Source organism: Hemiscyllium ocellatum, chromosome 11 (genome assembly GCF_020745735.1).
Source record: "Hemiscyllium ocellatum isolate sHemOce1 chromosome 11, sHemOce1.pat.X.cur, whole genome shotgun sequence".
Taxonomy (NCBI): domain Eukaryota; kingdom Metazoa; phylum Chordata; class Chondrichthyes; order Orectolobiformes; family Hemiscylliidae; genus Hemiscyllium; species Hemiscyllium ocellatum.
The window spans coordinates 14,629,870-14,648,274 of record NC_083411.1 but is presented as its reverse complement, the minus strand read 5'-3'; the positions used below and the strand labels follow the sequence as shown (position 1 = coordinate 14,648,274).

The 18,405-nt window shown below is 42.7% G+C and overlaps 1 protein-coding gene across 1 annotated transcript in view; it reads left to right on the top strand.

Moving 5' to 3' along the window:
- The window catches only part of npas2 (neuronal PAS domain protein 2), a 96,894-nt gene extending 83,699 nt beyond the window's left edge, over nt 1-13,195 (top strand). The window contains exons 17-20 of the mRNA XM_060832314.1: nt 3,925-4,124; nt 8,499-8,591; nt 10,369-10,558; nt 13,031-13,195. Coding sequence (XP_060688297.1) covers nt 3,925-4,124; nt 8,499-8,591; nt 10,369-10,558; nt 13,031-13,195 — 648 coding nt within the window. The remainder of the gene's footprint in view (nt 1-3,924; nt 4,125-8,498; nt 8,592-10,368; nt 10,559-13,030) is intronic.
- The last annotated feature ends 5,210 nt before the right edge of the window (nt 13,196-18,405 follow it).

The window sequence follows — 18,405 nt, the reverse complement described above, 5'->3', positions numbered from 1 at the left end:
AGAACGTAGAAGAAAGTGAGAACCGCAGATACTGGAGGTCAGAGTCGAGAGTGTGTTGCTGGGAAAGCACAGCAGGTCAGGCAGCATCCGAGGAGCAGGAGAATCAACGTTTCGGGCATAAACTGAGAGATAAATGGAAGGAGGGGATGGGGTTGGTGGGAAGATAGCTGAGAAAGTGAAGAAACAAAAAAAAACAAAACAAAGAACAGACAAAACAAACTTTGAAGAACATAGATAAAGTAGGAAGGAGCTCAAAAGAGGAGTTAGAAGGGCTAAAAGGGGCTATGAAATGTCCTTGGCCAGCAGGGTTAAGGAGAATCCCAAAGCATTTTATACATATACAGATGAACCTCGATTATCCGGCATTCAATTATCCGAGTACTGGATTATCCGGCAAGATCGCTAGGTCCCGGTGTTTGGCTAAGCTATCTTATCCAGCATTTGATTATCCATAATTTGATTAACCAAGTGAAATACTCCCCACCCGTGTCCTCTAGATAATCAAGGTTCCTCTGTATTAGGAGTGAGAGGTGAGCTAGGGAAAGAGTAGGCTCACCCAAGGATAAAGGAGAGAGGTTATATGTGGAACCAGAGAAAATGGGTGAGATCCTTGATGAGTACTTTAGATCAGTATTCACCAAAGAGAGGGACATGAGGCACGTTGAGGTTAGGGAAAGGTGTGTGAATACTCTTGGGTAGGTCAACGTAATGAAGGAGGAAGTGTTGGGTGTCTTGAAATGCATTAAGGTAGACAAATCCCAGGACTAGATGGGATCTCACCAAAGTATAACTGTATAAATGAAGCACAACCCCACCCATGATGTATTCAATTCCATTTACAAGAAATGATCATATTCTGTTAGCTTTTCTAACTAATTGCTATGACTGCATATTAACATTTGGCAATTAATGCATAAAGATGCCCAAATCTCTCTACATCTCAGAGCCTTGCATTTTCTCATTAGTTAGATAATATGCTTCTTTTTTAATTCTTCCTGACCAAAATTGACAATTTCAATTTTGCCTTCAATTTGTGGGGGGGAGGGGGGGATCCAACTTACAAACACTCATACATAATTATCCTATACAGAGCGGATAATTTTAAATATCTAACATATAATAATTTCCTGTATATAGGAATGACTTATTTACATTGTACTGCATTGTGTTCTGAATTGCATACTCCAGTTTTCAAAGATTGTCTGTACTCCATTTACCACAGCTTTGTCAGCTCACACAACCTACCTATATTCCGATCAAACCAATGTTCTGCCATATACCACAAGCTGGATATGATCAAAGACACAGATGTAGAATAAGACAGATTAAATGCATTAACACAAATGCACCATCTTCCCCTTGCCACTTAGCTCAATGTCTCATCTTTATTAAACGTCAGAGGCATGATCTAAACTTAGATTACAAACTCATTATTCAGCAGCTCCATGGAGAGACTGGTATTGAAACTAAGGCCTTAATGTATTAATACCATGTGTTGACAGTTCTCATAAATCAAAAACCTCATGATCAAATTTTTTTCACTGGGTAAACAGATTTCAGTAGGTTGTACGATGTCAAATCTACACCGATTATTCACGGAATTGTGTCTACCCTAGTTTTGGATATTATTCCACTGATATTTCCTTGCTCTTTTCAAAAATTTCTTTTTCAAATATCTGTCAATTGCTCCTTTGAGAACTTTGTTATTTTACGATCTGTCCACTACCTGGTCAGTCTTAATAAACCTTCTTATCAAAGACAAAATCTTCTTATCTCACAGTTCAACATTTGACGAAGTTCTTAATTTTTTGATGTCCATATAGGAAACAGAGAGAATGTGTTCATATTGACTGAGGAGTTTGGGATTAGGAAACATCATGTGAAAAATTAGAATTGAACCTTTCAGGAGTGAAATTTGAAAACACTGTTACATCCAAATTGTTAAACTTTGTCCTGTGTTTATGCTGAATTAATTATTAATTTTAAAATTGCAATTGAGTGCACAATCTTTGTGTACTTTTCATTTGTTCATGTGATTGTCAAAAGCTATGCCATCATTTGTTGACCATTCACTTAGTCTTCTATTGCCCATTAATAATTACCCTAAGAATCAATCACATTGCTGTTGGTCTGGAGTCATATGCAGGCCACACTGTGTAAGAATGGCAGATTTGTTTCCCTATAGGACATTAGTGAACCACAGGTGCATTTTTCCAACAATTGATAGTCGTTACATTACCACGATTAGGTGAGTCTATTATCCCAGATTTTTATTGACTTCAAATTTCACTCCCTGCCATGGTGGGACTCGAAACCATGTCGTCAGAATATGGAGTTCTGGATTACAAACCTGGTTACCACAGCACAGAATCTGTTAAAATTGGAAGATCCCTACATTTGTGGTCAATGCCACCACCACTAGGTGGAGCAACACACAAGCCTACAGAGAATTGGAATGACACTTGCTCAGATACCAATGTTTATACCAGCGTTAGAAAGTTTAGGATGATTCGGGAGATTGCCTGAGAACTTTTCCTTCGTTCTAGATGTAACCAAATAGCTAAATGTATCAGTGTGCATGGTGTAGAGAGTATAACTGTTGGTGAGCTGCAGATCAGATGGGTGAATCTAAACTGCTATCAGACTGGGTAAAGTCAGAAGTCTCTGGATTAGTGGTGCTGGAAGAGCACAGCAGTTCAGGCAGCATCCAAAGTGCAGCAAAATCGACGTTTTGGGCAAAAGCCCTTCATCAGGAATAAAGGCAGTGAGCCCGAAGCGTGGAGAGATAAACTAGAGGAGAGTGGGGGTGGGGAGAAAGTTGCATAGAGTACAATAGGTGAGTGGGGGAGGGGATGAAGGTGATAGTTCAGGGAGGAGAGGGTGGAGTGGATAGGTGGAAAAAAAGATAGGCAGGTAGGACAAGTCCGGACAAGTCATGGGGACAGTGCTGAGCTGGAAGTTTGGAACTAGGGTGAGGTGGGGGAAGGGGAAATGAGGAAACTGTTGAAGTCCACATTGATACCTTGGGGTTGAAGTGTTCCGAGGCGGAAGATGAGGCGTTCTTCCTCCAGGCGTCTGGTGGTGAGGGAGCGTCGGTGAAGGAGGCCCAGGACCTCCATGTCCTCGGCAGAGTGGGAGACGGAGTTGAAATGTTGGGCCACGGGGCAGTGTGGTTGATTGGTGCGGGTGTCCCGGGGATGTTCCCTAAAGCGCTCTGCTAGGAGGCATCCAGTCTCCCCAATGTAGAGGAGACCGCATCGGGAGCAACGGATACAATAAATGATATTAGTGGGTGTGCAGATAAAACTTTGATGGATGTGGAAGGCTCCTTTAAGGCCTTGGATGGAGGTGAGGGAGGAGGTGTGGGCGCAGGTATTACAGTTCCTGCGGTGGCAGGGGAAGGTGCCAGGATGGGAGGGTGGGTTGTAGGGGGGCCTAGACCTGACCAGGTAGTCACGGAGGGAACGGTCTTTGCGGAAGGCGGAAAGGGGTGGGGAGGGAAATATATCCCTGGTGGTGGGGTCTTTTTGGAGGTGGCGGAAATGTCGGCAGATGATTTGGTTTATGTGAAGGTTTGTAGGGTGGAAGGTGAGCACCGGGGCGTTCTGTCCTTGTTACGGTTGAAGGGGTGGGGTCTGAGGGCGGAGTTGCGGGATGTGGATGAGATGCGTTGAAAGGCATCTTTAACCACGTGGGAAGGGAAATTGCGGTCTCTAAAAAAGGAGGCCATTTAGTATGTTCTGTGGTGGAACTGGTCCTCCTGGGAGCAGATACGGCGGAGGCGGAAGAATTGGGAATACGGGATGGCATTTTTGCAAGAGGTAGGGTGGGAAGAGGTGTAATCCAGGTAGCTGTGGGAGTCGGTGGGTTTACCGTACAAGAAACCTACCATACAAGAGTTAACTCATTGTTCATTTTCTGCAGGTTCAGCAGCAGTTCGTGAAAGGAAGTCAACTGCAACAAGCCAGTTTGCAAATTCACTCACATACCAGTCGGGTCACGCCACTCTTCGGTAACTCCATGATGTTTGCCCAGACTCCAACAGTGCCCTGCCCTATTCCACTACCATCTGACGTTAGTCAGAGCCACTCAACTCCAGAATATGGGCACGACCGACAACTCAGGTACAATTGTTGCATAGATTGATAGCTGAGGAAAGACCAATTAATTTGAATCACATGCAGTAGCCAGAGCAGTGTCCAAAGTTGATTGCTACAATTTAACAAGACCACACTTTCTAACGTTACTAATATTTCAAAGGATACAAACTCCACATCTGTCCGTAAAGTATGAGTTAATAAATAAAACCAGGATCTTTCTCAGCTCAGAATTTATTCCTATTGCTGGTTAGATTATTTAAATGATTCAGCAAACAGACCAATGAGATCTTAAAGTTAACCACGGGGCTACATTCCACTAAAGTACCTATTGGTATGTTGCACTGTTTCCAGAGCACAGTCCCTCAAGAGTTCCATACCGAAATATGATCGACTTTGAGAGCTGTTACTTTTGTCTGTATGGCAGATGATCTGACGTCTATAACAGATCAGTTCTATTTTTATTTGCTGTTCCCACTAAGACTACTTTGGTCACAAGATTAATCCGAAACTGCACCATAGTTTACAATCCTGCAACATTCTGACTGCAATCTCTTACCTTGTAGATGACTCTATTTTCTAATACCCTTGATTGGATTCTTAGTCCATATTTGCACGGGTCAACATGTTAGAGTAGGAGCTATCCTTACTGCTATCCTCATTATCGAAATGTGACCCTTTGGCTACATCACTCACAGGCTCTGGGTCTAAATGATAGTGAGTGTTACACTAAGATGCAACAGTTTGCCAAACATAATGTTTGGATGAATGCTGTAGGCATCATTGAGACCATTGTGTTTGTGTTTTGTTACTGCCCAGCTCTCCCTCCACCAGCCTCCCTGATTGTGCAACTTGGCAGAGGCTGGAGCTTGTTCTCTTCAACCCTGAGCTGTGTTTTCTGTCACCATCAAAACTATTTCCATTATCTTGCTCCTGAAGTCAAAGAGTATTAGAGTCATACAGTCATAGCTGAAAATGTGTTGCTTGAAAAGCGCAGCAAGTCAGGCAGCATCCAAGGAACAGGAGATTCGACATTTTGGGCATAAGCCCTTCTTCCTGAAGAAAGGCTTATGCCCGAAACATCGAATCTCCTGTTCCTTGGATGCTGCCTGACCTGCTGCGCTTTTCCAGCAACACATTTTCAGTTCTGATCTCCAGCATCTGCAGTCCTCACTTTCTCCTCATACAGTCATAGGGCATGTAAACGGACCCTTTGATCCAACCAGTCCATGCCAAACATAATCCCAAACTAAACTAGTCCCACTTTCCTGGCCCATATCCCTCCAAACGTTTCCTATTCATGTACTTTTCCAAATGTCTTTTAAACATTGTAATTGTAACCACATCCACCACTTCCTCAGGAAGTTCATTCCATATGCGAACCACCCTCTGTGTAATAAACGTGCCCCTCATGACTTTCGAATCTCACCCACATGCATACTCGCATATGAGGACACAAATTGCTCAGCTGCACACTAATTAACCCTCTCCTCCGTCGCACATCAGTCAGAACTCTACAACCCATGGCCTTTCCCACAAAGTGTTGCAAACCAATCACCACTTTCCCATTGAAGCCAAGACCCACTTGATGATTCCTGGCCTTATTTACAAATCGTTCCATGTTCTGGTCAACTCTATTTGAAGAGTCTCATCTATACCACAGGCACCAATGTATTTTGCCAATCTGTCTGACTGAACATTCCAGTTTGTGTCCCAGGCAGCCTCATTCCCTCAACAGCAACCAAACTCGCAGGAATTATCCTCCTGTCCTTGGTAATCCCCTTCCAAAACCACCTCATCTTGCTAATCTTTTCATTAAGGTAAACATCTGTTTGGCCTTGCCTTTGACTCTCCCTCCCTTCCTCATGTACTATATTCCAATGCCCACTTCTCTCTTTTTGAACATTTCAAGTTTAACAGGTGCTAAATAATTATTTTTTGAACTCACTTAGAGTGTAGGGAGCCTATAGTTCCCTTTGCTATCTGTATGACAATCTTTTGACGATCCAAGTCAACTTGCCAATCAAATAGCACCATGTTCTCCTGCAGTACAAATTGTTGTGATCCTTTGACATTTGGCATTCTTGCATTTGTCCCAATGAGTTAAAAATGAAAAACCTGAACAAAGTGTCTCTTTTTCCATCAATGAATAATGTCATTTGGCATTTGGTCATCACTAAATTAAGCTTGGTCTCCCATCATGTTCTTTTTAAATCCTGCAAATAATATATATTCAGAATCACTTCAATGCTTGTATATTGCTGTTGTGGAAAACTGGCATAATTATGAAACCTGTCAGATGTTATTAAACGTTGAATTACTTTTATCATGTAAGTATATTTGGTCAATGTCACTGTATAAGACCATAAGACATAAGAGTGGAAGTAAGGCCATTCGGCCCATCGAATCCACTCTGCCATTTAATCATGGCTGATGGGCATTTCAACACCACTTACCCTCACTCACCCCTTAGCCCTTAATTCCTTGTGACATCAAGAATTTATCAATCTCTGCCTTGAAGACATTTAGCGTCCCGGCCTCCACTGCACTCTGCGGCAATGAATTCCACAGGCCCACCACTCTCTGGATGAAGAAATGTCTCTGCATTTCTGTTCTGAATTGACCTCCTCTAATTCTAAGGCTGTGCCCACGGGTCCTAGTCTCCTCGCCTAACGGAAACAATTTCTTAGCGTCCACCCTTTCGAAGCCATGTATTATCTTGTAAATTTCTATTAGATCTCCTCTTAATCTTCTAAACTCCAATGAATACAATCCCAGGATCCTCAGCCATTCCTCATATGTTAGATCTACCATTCTAGGGATCATCCGTGTGAATCTCCGCTGGACACGCTCCAGTGCCAGTATGTCCCTCCTGAGGTGTGGGGAACAAAACTGGACACAGTACTCCAAATGGGGCCTAACCTGAGCTTTACAAAGTCTCAGTAGCACATCGCTGCTTTTATATTCCAACCCTCTTGAGATAAATGACAACATTGCATTCGCTTTCTTAATCACGGACTCAACCTACATGTTTACCTTTAAAGAATCCTCGACTAGCACTCCCAGATCCCTTTGTACTTTGGCGTTATGAATTTTCTCACCATTTAGAAAGTAGTCCATACTTGTATCTATCTGTGGTAAGTTGTCATTAAGGTTGTAAACTGGAAAGATTGATTTTTACTAATAAAAACAGGAGGTGCTGGGAATACCCAGCCAGCCTGGCAACATCAGTAGAGAGAGAAATGAGATTTTTTTTATTTGCATGGGATGAGTGTCACTGGCTGGTCCAGCATTTATTGCCTGTTTCTTTTAATTTGTTCACTTGTGGTTTTTGGGACTTGTCTGGACCAGCACTTATTGCTCGTCCCTAGTTGCTCTTGAGAAGGTGGTGATGAGCTGACTTCTTGAATCGCTGCAGTCCACCACCTATGAGTAGACCCACAATGCCCTTCGGGAGAGAATTCCAGGATTTTGGCCCAGTGACAGTGAAGGAATGGCAATATATTCCCAAGGAGGTGAGTGGCTGGGGAGGGAACTTGCAGGTGGAAGTATTCTCATGTATCTGCTGCCCTTGTCCTTCTAGATGGAAGTGGTCATGGGTTTGTGGATCTTTGGCAAATTTCTGCCTTGCATTCTGTAGATAGTACACACTGCTGCTACTGAGCGTCAGTGGTGGAGGGAGTGGATGCTTGTGGATGTAGTGCCAATCAAGCAGCTGCTTCGTCACTTGACCTGGATAGCTTGCCAGGGCCATTTTAGAAGAAGATGAAGAGTCACATTGCTATGGATCTGGAGCCACATGTAGGCCAGACAGGGTAAGATGGCAGATTTCCTTCCCTAAAGGGCATTAGTGAACCAGATGATTTTTTTTATGACAAGCATTACCATGGTTGCTATTAGGCCAGCTTCTTTTTAAGTTTCAAATATTATTGAAGTCAAATGTCACCATTTAGGTCTCAAAGTTATGACTCCAGAACATTAGCTTGGAGCTCTGCATTACTAGCATTATGACCACAATACCACCACCTCCAGTAAAGTAGTTGTTTGAATGGTTCATACTTGACTCAAAACATTAACGCAGTTTCTCTCTTCACAGATGCTGCCAGACCTAATGAGTTGTTCCACCATCTTGTTTTTATTTCATATCTCCAGTATCTGCAGTGTTTTGCCTTTATTAAATATTGCTAGTGGTCCATTTAAGGTTGTAACTCAACATTACAGTTTTGCTCATGTACATAAACATTACATCCAATGTCCAGAGCCTATCCTGAACTGCTCCGAGACATTACAGCTCTGTTCAGCAGCCAATACTTATCAGCCGAGTGAAGCATATTCCACACACATCTTCCACAAAGAGGAACGAGACGTTTTACTGCTATTTTTCACTTGGCTCTTTTCCAGATTATTTTTTAATCAACCCATTCATCCCATAATGCCAAACAACAGTGGGACAGAACAGCCATCTCAGAATAACACAGCAAGAGAACAAGCCAAGTAAGCATTTCAATATTGTCTCAGAACATTGCTGGATAAATATACAGCAGGCTCCTGAAAGCACTGGATGCAAGAGCCTGGAAATCACCGTGAATCATGTTGTTATTCTGATGTGTTCAGAGGAAGAATCACTGGACCTGAAACATTAACTTTGTTTCTCTCTCCGCAGATGCTGAACTCTCCAGCAGTTTCTAATTTGGTTTCAGAATGCTAGCATCTGCAGTTCGTTGTTTTATTTCACCTATGATTGTATTGAGTCCAGCTCTGTACAAATATCTATTACTGATACCAGATGCAAATTACTTATGTCCAATGAGACAGTGTCACAGTGGTTATGATTTCCCTTGCACAAAACCATGCTTGCTATTCCAATTCATCCTAGTCTCTCTAAATGCATGCAAATCTTATCTTTCAGAATCACCTCCAACAACTTGCCCATTACCAATGTTGGGCTCACAGGTCAATAGTTCCCAAGCTTCTCCTTACTGCCCTTCTTAAATAAAGGCACAACGTTAGCCACCATCCAGTCCTGTGGCACCCCCCCAGCCCCTCCCCCCCCCTCCCCCACCATGGTTATAGATGACACAAATATTTCTGCTCGGAGTCCCACAATGTCCTCCCTAATTTACCACAACATCTTGGGATACACTTGATCAGGTCTTGGAGACTTCTTCCTCCTTCATGTTTTCTAAGACTTTCAGCACTTTCTCTTCTGTAATGTAGACTAGTAATGCAAGACTTGGAACTGGTTTGGAAAATGTGCTTCCATCTACCATGGCAGCTTGGGGAATTTAAATTCACTTAGTCACTACATCTGGAATAAAATGTTAGCCTCATTAATAACGACCATGAAACTACAGGCCTGTCATTAAATTACTAATTGGTTTACGAATGTCCTTCAGGAAGATATCTAGAGTCATAGAGTCATATAACGTGGAAACAAACCCTTTGGCCCAACTTGTCCACCCTAATCATGTTCCCAAACTAAACTAGTCCAAAGATGTGCAGGTCAGGTGAATTGGCCATGCTAAATTTCCCATAGTATTAGGTGCATTAGTTAGAGGGAAATGGGTCTGGGTGAGTTTCTCTTCGGAGGGTCAGTGTGGACTTGTTGAGCCGAAGGGCTTGTTTCCACATTGTAGAGATTCTATTCCCACTTGCCTACATTTAGCCCATATCCCTCCAAACCCATCCAAATGTCTTTTAAATGTTTTAACTGTACCTGCAACCATTAGTTTCTCCAGCAGTTTATTCCACACATGAAGCATTCCTGTGTAAAAAAACTGTTGGCCCTCGTGTCCTTTTCAACTCTTTCTTATCTCACTTTAAAAACACGTTCCCTAGTTTTGAAATCACCCAGCTTTGGGAAAAGAACGTTGCTATTCACCTCATATATGCTGGAGTCGAAGGGTGGCAGTTTCCTTCTTAAAGGACATTAGTGAACCAGTTGGGGCTTTCCAACAATTGACAACAATTTCACTGTTATCATGAGACTCTTAATTCCAGATTTTTTTTTACATTGTGATTAGGGATATTTAATGCTTAGTTTGTGCACTGACTACCACATATGAAAGTGGAGTATCACAGAGGCCCTGAAAGACTCCATTATCTAGCATTCCTTTAAACAATTTAAGTTATTGTTACATCGATGTGTAAACAATTGGTCTGCTGCAGGTTATCACTGACCAGATCAGGTTAAACCAATTAGATACATTGAACAAATCTTATGTGTATCAAATGTTCAGTGAATCCTACTTTGTGAATTCTGTATTTTCAGATTTATCCAAGATCAGCAGATGTTGACGGCACTAGCAATGCAGCCAACCAGCTCTAGTGCAATCATCGTCCCTTCTCCAAGTTCCATGGCCATCCAGCATCCAGGTTTCTCCTCACACCAGCAAGCCTCTGTTCAACAGCAACACAGCCATCATCCCCTGCAGCTTCAGCAGCAACATCAATATCTTCAGGTACCAAGTCCCATCACAGTCTGTAAACCACAACGGGAAACAATATCTTCAGGAAGCAGGCAGCTAGCAGTCTTACCAACAGCGGAATATTCTGCGATCTCATTGACGCAAGAAAATTCATGAGAATTTCTTTCCCTTCAAAATAAGGGAAACTAAGTTTTAAACTGAGGTTGATTTTGTTAAAGAAAAAACCTTTGATAATTCCAGCTTTGCAAACTATCACCCCATCAACAATCCCTTGAGGGTCCTTGAATATATTATTGCCTCACTAATCTATGCTCAGTTTTCTCACAAAGTCATCTCTCAATTAGTATTATATTGCTGCCACAGAACCAAGTGATTCTCTCAAAGATATGGTATGTTATTGGGACAAAGGTAAACTATTGCTTCCCTTCTCCTCATCTTCCTGAACCAGTCTGTAGCTTTTAACATTGTTGACCAAGGAGGGGAGGGGCTCCAATGCCCCTCCACTTGTCCAGCTTGGTGGAACTGCATTCCCTAGTCTCATTCTTAACTGTCCAGTCACAGTCCGAAAGTCACCTACAATGATGATGCTTCCTGCTCTTGCTTCCTTACCTCAGCTGCTTTTTCCCAATGGATCTATCCTCAATCCCCTCCCCTTTGCCATGTATTTCCTTCAATTAAACATTGGGAAAAATTGAAAAGATTGTTTTTACTCCCCTTTGCAAATTCCATTCCCTAGCTATTGATTCCATCCCTCTCTCTGCCAGTGGTCTGAAACTAAGCCAATCTTTTCACACCATTGGTGACAGATATAATTCAAAGATGAACATTTGATGATTTTCCCTACTCTGTTACATTGCCTGACTTCATGCTTGCCTCAGCTGTTTTGCAGCTGAAATCCTCATACATGCCTTCTTTACTTCTAGATTTAACGGATTCCAATGCACTTCTGGCTGATCACACATTCTACCCAGTCTAAACTCAAGAGCATCTGTAATAGGTTATCCCTATGCTTAGTGATCGACAGCAGTTCTCAGAGAAACAACTTTTTTCAAAATTTTCATCCTTATTTCCAGTTTTCCACCCGACCCCTTGCACTCCAACAACTCTGTAATTTCCTCCAGACATTCCCCTCTCTGAGATGTCTGCAACCATCTAATTCTGGCCTCTTGATTCGATCTAATTTTGATCACATCTTCATTAGTGGTGTGCCTTCAGTTGCCTAGGACCCAAGGCGTTGGAATCTTTTTCCTGCATCTTTCCCCACATCATTGGTGGCTCTGATTCACTGTCACTTTTCAGCCTTTTGCTCGTGTGTCCTGAGGAAGGCTGGCTGCTGGCCTGGTAAGTGCCTGAGTGGGACACGATGTGGTGAGCCTATCCAAGCAGGGTCTGACCTGCCTGCAGCTGTGACTCCTATTGCTTCCAGAAGATTCTGCTCTTCCCCTTTGTCTCCGCTTGTCAAAATAATTCATGATTTTCAACACTTCTGTCACTTCCCCCTGTAATTTTCTGATTTCAGGAGAAAGGTCCCAGTTTCATTGACTCTCTCCACATAACTGAAGTCCCTCGTCTGGTGTAGATCTAGTAAATCCCTTCTGCATTGTCGAAATGCTTTTGAGGTGGCCTCATTGGTCACACTGCAATAATTTGTTTTTAAAACCCCACATTCTCAGTCACTTGGTGATGCAATGACCCACCTGCTTTCCAAATGCAGATGCAATGTGGCTACATTCTTGTTTTCTTACCTTGCGCTGTGCTATAGGGTGTGAGACACAAAATTGAGGCTTGATCTTCATTATGGCAGCCAGTTTGGGTCATGTTAATGGTGAGAGCACTGTGTGCAATTAAAGATGTACTTCTGTAGAGAGCGTGCAGCATCAGTTCACCCAGACTAATTTCTGGGATGGCACCTTTGTCCAATGAGAGATTGATTTGGCTCTAATTCCTGTAGTTTGGAAAAAAAACAAGAGGAGATCTCAGTGAAATGTATAAAGTTCTGACAGAGTTGGATAGGTTAATCCAGGGATGATGTTTTCCCCCGTCTTTGTTAGGAAGTTCAGAATGAGGGGTCTCCAAATACAGAGTCTGACCTGTCAGATTGAAATGGTAAAAAAGTTTTTCACTCAGAAGCGAGGGAACCTGTGGAATTTTCTACCACAGAGAGCTATGGAGGTGAAGCTACTGAAAATGCATAAGGAAGAGATAGATTTCTTGAAGCTAAAGGTGCCAAGACATATGAGGGGAGAGCCGTCATGCGCCACTGAGACAGAGGATCAATCATGATTGTCTTGAAGGTTGGAACAGGCTTGATGGGCTGAATGGCCTATTGCGGCTCCCATCTTCGATACTTCGGCAGGCTCCAGTTGAAGAGCCTGTTTGTACTGCTCTTGGGAAAAAGTAGATGGAAGCGATGGGGACTTGAAAACCTTTCTCTTACAAACTGATGTTTTTGATGTGGAATTGGAATTAATTAATTGGTGACAAAATGTTTTTTTGTTTGTTTAGCAAGTGCCACTGAGTGGAATGATGCAAGGTGACCAATCGCAGCTTCTTTTCCTGGGATCAGCACCACAGGTGAACTTGGGCTACCTCTCTCAACACCAAACCCGCGGGACACAGAGCAACACCAGCGGCCTCTCAGACCTCCCCAACATCCAGTTACCGCGGTAACCAAGGACCGTTGCAGAGGCAGACCACACGAGGGCTGCAAATTGGACATACCCCCACGGCACATCTGTGGGCAAAGGGCAAATGTTCATTCAACTGGTGGCTCATCCATGCCCAAGAGAAGTGGGTGCCGGGAGAACACCTCTCCATGGAGGGCGCTTGGCTGAAGTGTAGCAGAATCCCGGCAATGCAGAACGAGGGGAATGCCACAAAGAAAGCTGTTGCAAGCTGACAGCAAACTAAAAAAAATTTTTAAAAATCCTGATCCATCCTTCCTTCTCACTGAGACACTAAGTCCTTCCTGTTCATAGGAACCCAACCAGAAGGAAGATAACAGATCGTCAGTCGAAACACTGGAGAGGTTTTGTAGACCCACTGCATGTTCCGCAGTGATCTCTCTCACTAAAACACGGGCCTCTTGAGAGCTTGTCTGTTTGCCAAGCAAAATAATTATTCAGTAAATAGTCACCCCATTTGTCCCAACTTGGAATGGCTGGTCTTGGTACCATGAATCGGTCAACAGCAGATAGGAGTCTTTTAAAAACTCACATGAGAACAGTATTTGTGACTAGATTGTCACAACAAAAAACAGGCATCACTGGTAAAATGATGGCAAAGTGACCTTGTTAAAATCTGTGCTAATTGTTTTGTCAGGTGTTGCATTACATAGCCTGCACTTGTCAATTGATGCTAATAGTTGCCAGTGGCAGGGAGTCAGATGTGATGCTGTGAAAATATTTCTGGTTGTGCTTTAGTCACTTACAGCTAGCTAGACTTGCAAGACAAACTCACTGTAAATGCTACTCTGTCTACATTCTTTGAATAACGTGTTTATTTTCTAAATAGCTTTGAATACTTTATATTTTTTGAAAAAAGACAATTATTCATATCCGACCACCACTAAGTGAAAATTGTAAACTTGTCTTGGTTCAGAGCCAAATGCCTCACTGTGGATCCTCCTACAACCGTACCACAATGGCCCAGATTTTGTGGATGCGGTGAAAACAAATCGCATTCGCCCCTGACCTTGAACAAACCTGCCCTGAAGGATTGTGCAGTCTCTATAACGCGACCTTGACCTTTCCCCAGGGAATTTTAAATCTGCTAACCGGAACAGTGATCCTGGCAAGCAAGTCAGCAGCAATGAAGTATTCAGACAAAAGAATATCAAGAATTTGAAAGCACTTTTTATCAGTCACTTTTCAATTGAATTTTCAGGCAGCGGAATAAATTGGTCCAATTGAATTCAGACAGAATTAAAATAAGACACATGACCATAAGACATAGGAGCAGAAACTGGCCATTCAGCCCATCCAGTCTGTCTTGCCATTCAATTATGGCTGATAAGTTTTTCAACCTCACTCACCCACTTCTTCCCCATAACCCTTGATCCCCTTGACAATCAAGAACCTAGATATCTCTGCCTTAAATATACTCAATGACCTGCCCTCGACCGCCTTCTGTGGCAGTGAATTCCATAGATTTACCACTCCCTGTTTTTTGTAATCTCCGGTCTAAAAGGTCTTCCCTTCACTGTAAGGCTATGCCCTCGGGTCCTGGTCTTTCCTACCAATGGAAACATTTTCCCAACATCCACACTGTCCAAACCGTTCAGTATTCTGTAAGTTTCAAATAGCTCATCCTTCTAAATTCCATCAAGTATAGACCCAGAGCTTTCAACATTCCTCATTGGTTAAGCTTTTCACTCCTGGGACTATTCGCCTGAACCTCCTCTGAACCCGCTCTGTCTGTGTACATTACTCAGAGCGTTATAGAGCTTTTACTTTCAAGTCCTCTCAAAATAAATGTCAACAATGGATTTGCTTTCTTAACTGCTGACTCAGCCTGTAAGTTTACCTTGACAGAATCCTGGACTAGAACTCTCAAGTCTCTTTACACTTCAGACTTGTGAGTTTTTTCCCCATTTAGAAAATAGTCCATGCCTCTATTCTTCCTACCAAGGTGCATAACCTCACTTTCCCACATTGTACTCCATCTGTCACTTCTTTGCCCACTGTCCAAATCCTTCTGCAGCCTTCCCTTTCCCTCCACCTATCTTTGTCTTAAACTAGGTCAGAATGCCCTCAGTTCCTTCATCTAGACTGTTAATGTATAAAGTAAAAAGTTGTGCTCCCAATACTGAGCCTTGCAGATGTCACGGGCTGCCATCCTGAGAAGGACCCTTTTATCCCCACTCTCTGCTTTCTGCCAGACAGCCAAGCTTCTATCTATGCTAGCACCTTGCCTGTAACACCATGGGCCCTTATATTACTCAGCAGCCTCCTGTGTGGCACCTTGTCAAAGACCTTCTTGAAGTCCAGGTAGATAACATCCATTGGCTCTCCTTGATACCTCCTCAGAGAACTTTAATAGATGTGTCAGGCATGACCTCCCCTTGATTAAACCATGCTGACTATGCCCTAATTTACTATATATTTCGAAGGATATAAAGATGAACACACTTCTAAAAGGTAGGGAGAGTAGTAAAGAGGGGAGTCGTTGGGAGAGATGGTGGAAGAGCAGGGTTTGTCTTTCAGCAGTCATCCTCTTTTCCTCCCTGCTCCACCTCTCTTCCCTGATGTTTGAATTGGGCGCTGCTACCTCTCAAAAGAGGGATCCCTCTGTTTAGGCTGCAGTGTTTATTTGGCGACCCTCGGAGGCACAAGGGAGCCGTGCAACTACTGACTTGTCCTTGAGCTGCCACTGGAGCTTCCTTGGAATCCCTACAGCGTGGAAGCAGGCCATCCAGCCCATCGAGTCCACCCTCCGAACAGCATCCGACCCAGACCTACTCCTCCCGCCCTATCCCTGTAATCCTGCATTTCCGATTGCCAGTCCACCTAAGCTGCACATCGTTGAACTGCGGGAGGAAACCACAGCACCCAGATGAAGGCCACACCGACACAGGGAGAACGTGCAAACTCCACATAGACATGTTCTGAAGAAGATTCACTGCACTCAAAATGTTAACTCTGCTTTCTCTCCACAGATACTGCCAGACCTGCTGAGGTTCTCCACAACTTTCTGGGCCCAGTGATAATTGCTGTCACAGGTCCCATTGCAGAGATTCATTGACATCATGCAGGCACAAACTTAATCATGGGCTTTACCGGCACCAACAGACTAAAATGCATCCTTAAGTTGTGATCCAATGGATTTAACCTTGCCCAATCTACCAGGTGATGATGACGAAATTCATTTTTCCCTCCCCACTGGCCAGCTGAGTGTGTCCAGCATTGTCTATCCTTCCTCCACAAGTGGCTGCAAGTTTTAGCAGAGCAATGTTATCAGATTCATCATCACCACTGCAAAATCTGAGCCATTGAGACACTCTGCCAGCGTACTGTACACTGTGTGTAAACCGCAAAATGAGTTAGTGCATTATTTTTTTAAAAGAAGATTCAGGTCTAATGGTAATTGACTCAGAATCAAATGCTCCCTGATTCTTTCAGTAGTTAATACAATCTCAGGAACTGAAAATCCAAATGTTATTGAAAATTGCCTCTGCCACTTATCAAACATGCAACTCATATATAGAAGTTTTGTTTGTAAATTCAGAACAGAGAATTTGAGGTGGAGATCTGTGGCTTGTGAGCTCAATTCTGCTTTGAGGGAGAGTCCAAATGCATTTGAGAATGTCTGCCCATATTTTCTTCATTTATATAAGTCATTGTTTAGATTTGTCCATCTGATGATCCCTTTCCATTTTAAATGTTTTCTATGTGGGCACTGATCAGGTTTAATTATTACCAACGAGGGAACAGTCACAGTACAATAAATGTCTCTGACATACCCATTTCAGACAGTTCAGTCATTCTTCCTGCTGCACCTAAGTCAGCCACTATTATGGTTCCTCTTAATTTAAACTTGACCAACATTCCTGAATCTTTGAAAACCGAATGAACTGTGGATGCTGGAAATCAGAAGCATAAACAGAAATTGCTGTAAAAGCTCAGCAAGTCTGGCAGCAAGAGTTAACATTTCGGGTCACGTGACCCTTGAGGAATTCTGAGGAAGGGTCACTCGACCCGAAATGTTAACTCTTGCTGCCAGACCTGCTGTGCTTTGCAATTTCTATTTAATCCTGAACCTTTTCCTTGTTGAGTCCGTATGGAAATATGGGATGATCCTATTTTTGTGGAAATAGAACTTTTAATCTGATTCATTAATCACCAATTACATATCTATTCATCCACCAATCCATTACCCCTCCTTTAGTCACATTTGCTAATTCCCGTAGATCTTAGGACTCTGATGTTATTTATATGTAAACTAACACAGGCAATGTTTGAGATTTAAATTAAGCCCATCAAAATCTTACAACTGATCGCTCAGTCAATTCTCATAAATGGTTAGTAAATTGATGAGATTAGATTCTCTACAGTGTGGAAACAGGCCCTTCGACCCAACCAGTCCACACCGACCCTCTGAAGAGTAACCCACCCAGACCCATTTTCCTCTTACTAATGTACCTAACACTATGGGCAACTTAGCATGGCCAATTCACCTAACCTGCACATCTTTGGACTGTGGGAGGAAACCAAAGGACGCAGACACAGGGAGAATGTGCAAACTCCACACAGTCACCCAAGGCTGGAAATGAACCTGGGACGCTGGTGCTATGAGGCAGCAGTGCTAACTGCTGAGCCACCGTGCCACCCCAAATGTTATTACACAGAGCACAAGGCTTTTGTTTTAAAATCTGGCATTGAGCAGAGTTAGAATGAAAAGCACACAAAATTCCATGAATTATTTGGTGTGCTTAATATGTTGGATGCCCTTACAGTTTAGTAGTCATTAAAGTTAAATCTCATTACCTACCTGTGGGTTGCACTTATATTATCATGTGTCTGTTTTTCCTGACATGCATTTTGGGCATGTACCCTTTTAAAAGATCAGATGTTGCGATGGCCAATCAGATAGTGTGTCTGTTTACCTTAGACAAAGGTTAGGATATGCACTTTGGAGTCATTGTTTGTCTGCTTATATGTTGAACAAGCGGTGCGGTGTGTCATTTGATGTAAATGTTGTATGATATTAAATTCTGTACCAAAAAAATCCTTATAATAGCAAATTAGTTTTATTTTGTATGATGTAATAGGTCATTTTGAATTTATGAATGTTCCTATTCATTGAAAATTTGCTACAAAAAAGTGTCTTATATGAAGAGAGGCGGGCAGCTTGTGTCTTCATGTGAATAAATGACCTTTGTA